At 48.2% G+C, this 4,168-nt stretch overlaps 1 protein-coding gene across 1 annotated transcript; it reads left to right on the top strand.

Moving 5' to 3' along the window:
• Window positions 1-2,889: 2,889 nt before the first annotated feature.
• EMWEY_00054390 (hypothetical protein, conserved) lies at window positions 2,890-3,723 on the top strand (the record flags this gene model as incomplete). The annotated part of the gene is made up of 3 exons (XM_013480124.1): window positions 2,890-3,021; window positions 3,236-3,339; window positions 3,633-3,723. The coding sequence occupies 3 exons, from the start codon at window positions 2,890-2,892 to the stop codon at window positions 3,721-3,723; spliced, it is 327 nt and encodes a 108-aa protein (XP_013335578.1).
• Between the last annotated feature and the right edge of the window lie 445 nt (window positions 3,724-4,168).

The following is a 4,168-nucleotide window of genomic DNA, read 5'->3' as shown; positions in this document are numbered from 1 at the left end:
AACCCTAGGGACTTATTCCGCCTCAATATATATATAGGTGTATATAAATAGTATAAAAGGTGTATATATAATACTTTTATCTTCTTTTTCTTTCTTTTCTTCTTTTTCTTCTTTTTTTCTTCTTTTTTTCTTCTTTTTTCTTCTTTTTCTTTTATTTATTTTTTATTGTTTTTCTTCCTTTTTCTTTTTCTTTTATTTACCCCTAATTCTTCTTTTCTTTCTTTTTTCTTCTTTTTTCTTCTTTTTTCTTCTTCTTCTTATTCCTCAATTAGTTAACAGCAGCAGCAGCACAACAGCAAACAACAACGTGCTGCTGCTGCTGCTGCAGCAGCAACTGCTGTTGTTGCTGCAGTTGCTGTTGCTGCAGCAACAGCAACATGTCTGCAGCAATTTGTTGCAGACATGAAAGGCAGCACGAGCTGCAGCTAGTAGTGCTGCTGCTGCTGCTGCTGCTGCTGCTGCTGCTGTACCGTGCAACAGCAGCAACAGCAGCAACAGCAGCAGGACTTGTTTTTGTGTTGTTTATTTATAGTAACAGGCGTTAAGTATTACATTTTATTTATTTAATTATATTTAGGGTTTACATTTTTTAGGGTTTAGGGTTTAGGGTTTGGGGCTGATCCAATGCCCTGCATGTAGCGCAGTTAAGGGTTTAGGGTTTAGGGTTTAGGGTTTGAAGACAAAAAAAATGGGTCTATATATACAGCAAGGAGCTGCTGCTGCTGCTGCTCCTGCTGCTCATTGCTGCAGCACAGCCTGCCCTTGTGGCAGTAGTGCTGCTGCTGTTAACTGCAGCAGCAAACTACAGCTGTACCAGTGCTGCTGCTGCAGCAGCAGCAGCAGCAGCAAAAAACAACTTGGTATAACTGCAGCAGCAGCAGCTCTTTGTATATCGCTCCAGTGCAGCAGCAGCCCCATCAACAGCAGCAGCAGGAGCAGGAGCACCATGAGCAGCAGCAGCTGCAGCAGGAGGAGGAGGAGGAGCAGCAGCAGCAGGAGTTAATCATCATTATAATCAATATAATGATAATATAATTGTCTAATTTTATCTGTATAGTGTTTAGGGTTTAGGGTTTGTGTATAAAAGTCATCATTATTGCGGTGTATAGACACCTCATAAACCCTAATCTTACCACAACGATCTACTAACCATTCCTCACGACGCAGCAACTCACCTAAATTGCTGCTGCTGCTGCTGCTGCTGCTGCTGCTGCTGCTGCTGCTTATGCTGCTGCTGATGGTGTTGCGCAAATGCAGCAAGAAGGACTTTGCTGCCTCCTTTAGACGTAAAGGGAGGGAATCTGCTGCAGTTGTTGCACTTGCTGCTGCTGTCTGCTGCTGCTGCAACTGTTGCTGCTGCTGCTGCTGCTGCTGCTGCTGCTGCTGGAGGTGCTGCTGCCTATCATATATAACAGCAGCAGCAGCAAGTATCCTTGGTTTGCTGCAGCTGCGTAGTGTCTGTACTTCTATGTTTTGTATATTAAATAATGCCTGTCTAAATAATGCCTCTCTTATGCTGCTGCTTACTGCTGCTGCTCTCTGCTCATATAGACTCCTGCTGCTGCTGCTGCTGCTGTTGCTGCTGTTGCTGCTGCTGCTGCTGTTGCTGCTGCTGCTGCTGCGGAGAGGAGGCCGACGAGGAGGTGTTGCTGTTGTGCTGCTTGCTGTTGCTAGCAGCAAACGAGGTGTCACCACTAAATCCTTAAATACAAAAGGAGGACATCGTAAACGTCCTGCTGCTGCTGCTGCTGCTGCTGGTGCTTCTGCTGCTGCTGCTGCTGCTGGTGATGCTGCAGATTGTTGCTGATCCTGCTGCTGCTGCTGCTGCTGTTGCTGCTGATCCTCTGGCCCGTCAAATGCAGCTCGAAGCCATTCAGGGGTACGGCAGGCAGGAAACTCCATTACACCTTTCTGCTGCTGTTGCTGCTGCTGCTGTTGCTGCTGCTGCTGTTGCTGCTGCTGCTGTTGCTGCTGCTGCTGTTGCTTCTGCTGTTTCTCCGGGTGCCACAGCTGCAACCCCTACAGGTGCTGCTGCTGCACCTCGTGGATCTTACACGCGCTCTATGGCTGCTGTTGCAGCTCTTGCTGCTGTTGTTACTGCTGTTGCTGCTGCAGTTGCTGCAGTTGCTGCAGTTGCTGAAGTTGCTGTTGCTGCTGTTTACGCAGCAGCAAATGGGGTGTACCTCTTAATTAGAACAAACCCTCCTAACTCCCCCCTCAGCAGCAAAGAGAAAAAAGAAATAAAATATTAAAAAAGAAGAAGAAATATTTATACTTTCCTTATAGACAAGTTACCCTTTGCATGCATGCATGCATGCAGACCATAGCAGCAGCAGCAGCAGCTGCTGCTGCTGCAGCGTCGGCAGCTGCTGCTACAGCTGCAGCCCCACACGCGAGACAGCTATTAAATCTTTTTCTTTAAATAGCCATTAATCCTTTATACAGTAATTAAGAAGACACGGAAGGCTCTGCAGCAGCAGCAGCAGCAGCAACAGCAGCAACAGCAGCAGCAACAGCAGTAACAACTGCAGCAGCAGCAGCAACAGTAGAAGTAAGAAGGATTGCGACCTTCTAAGACACGAGGTGTCTTCTGCCTTCTGCTGCAACGCCAACAACACTCCCTCCAGCAACAGCAACAGCAGCAGCAGCAGCAGCAGCAGCAATAGTGGCAGCAGCAGGAGCAGCAAGAGTAACTGCACCACGAACAGTAACAACTGCAGCACGAGCGATTGCAGCAACAGCAAGAGCTGCAGTAGGAAAAGCAGCAGCAGGAACAACAACAGCAGCAGCAACAGCAGCAGCAACAGCAACAGCAGCAGCAGCAGCAGCAGGGAGACCGCTGTGGCCTCAAGTGTATCCGCAAGAGCAACTTGAGACTAGCCACACAAGATGTTCGGCAGCAGCAGCAACAACAACAACAACAACAGCAGCAGCAGCAGCAGCAGCAGCAATGATAATGGAGCAACGCTGCAGGATGCACAGCAATTGCTGAGCATGATGGTCCTCAGCGTCCTCAACGAGGTACGTCTAGGGTTTAGGGTTTAGGGTTTGCATTTTAGGGTTTGGGGTTTAGGGTTTAGGGTTTGTGTTAACGGGTATCAATAGACGTGCCATAATAATTTATTATTTATAATTTAGGGTTTATATATTACATTTTATATTTTATATTTTATATATTACATTTTAGGGTTTAGGGTTTAGGGTTTAGGGTTTAGGGTTTAGGGTGTACGTACAGCAAGTGCAGAAGACATGTTTTAAGAAGTGTTTATCATCAAATAAATTTGCTGATGAATTATCTAAAGGAGATCAAGTCTGTCTAGCTAAGTGTATGGATAGAATGTAAGCTGCTGCTGCTGCTGCTGCTGCTGTTGCTGCTGTTGCTGCTGCTGTTGTTGTTGTTGGTGGTGGTCTAGCGGTTGGATATAGGCTTGCTGCTGCTGCTGCTGTGGCTGCTGGTATTTCTTATGTTGCTGCTGCAGCCATTGCTATTCATGCTGCTGCTGCTGCTGCTCCTCCTGTTGCTCCTGCTGCTGTTCTTACGGTTGTTGCTATCTGTTGCTACACTGTGTGCCTGCTGCTGCTGCTACACTGCTGCTGCTGCTGCTGCTGCTGCTGCTGCTGTTGTGCTGTAGGTATGAGTCGCATGCTATCGTGGCTCGAGCGGCTAACGAAATGGCACAAAATCTGCAGCAAAACAGCAGCAGCAGCAGCAGCAGCCTGTAGAAGCAGCAGCAGCAACCTTCTGCAGCAGCAGCAACGGGAAGAAGAAGCAGCAGCAGCCGCAGAAACACGTTCTGCTGCTGCTGCTGCTGCTGCTGCAGTGCTCCTGCTTGTCAGATAGTTGCAGTTGCCACAACTGCAGCGGCAGCAGCAGCAGCAACACCTGCTGCTGCTGATGCTACTGCTGCTGCTGGGATAGCTGCTAGTCCTGCTGCTGCTGCTGCTGCTGCCTCTTGAGATGCTACTGCATTATAGTTGGCATGTAGCAGCAACGGCAGCAGCAGCAGCAGCAGCAGCAGCAGCAGCAGCAGCACTTCCAACTGGTTCAGTCCCCTTGAATTATCTTTGAGTTCTATCACCAGCAGCAGCAGCAGCTGCTGCTGCTGCAGCTGCTGCAGCTACTTTAGCAGCAGCAGCAGCACGAATAAGAGCAGCATAAGCAGCAGAT

The sequence above is a fragment of the Eimeria maxima genome, genomic scaffold (genome assembly GCF_000499605.1).
Source record: "Eimeria maxima Weybridge genomic scaffold, Emw_scaff1635, whole genome shotgun sequence".
In the NCBI taxonomy this organism is placed as follows: domain Eukaryota; phylum Apicomplexa; class Conoidasida; order Eucoccidiorida; family Eimeriidae; genus Eimeria; species Eimeria maxima.
This window is presented reverse-complemented; position numbering and strand designations above follow the sequence as displayed.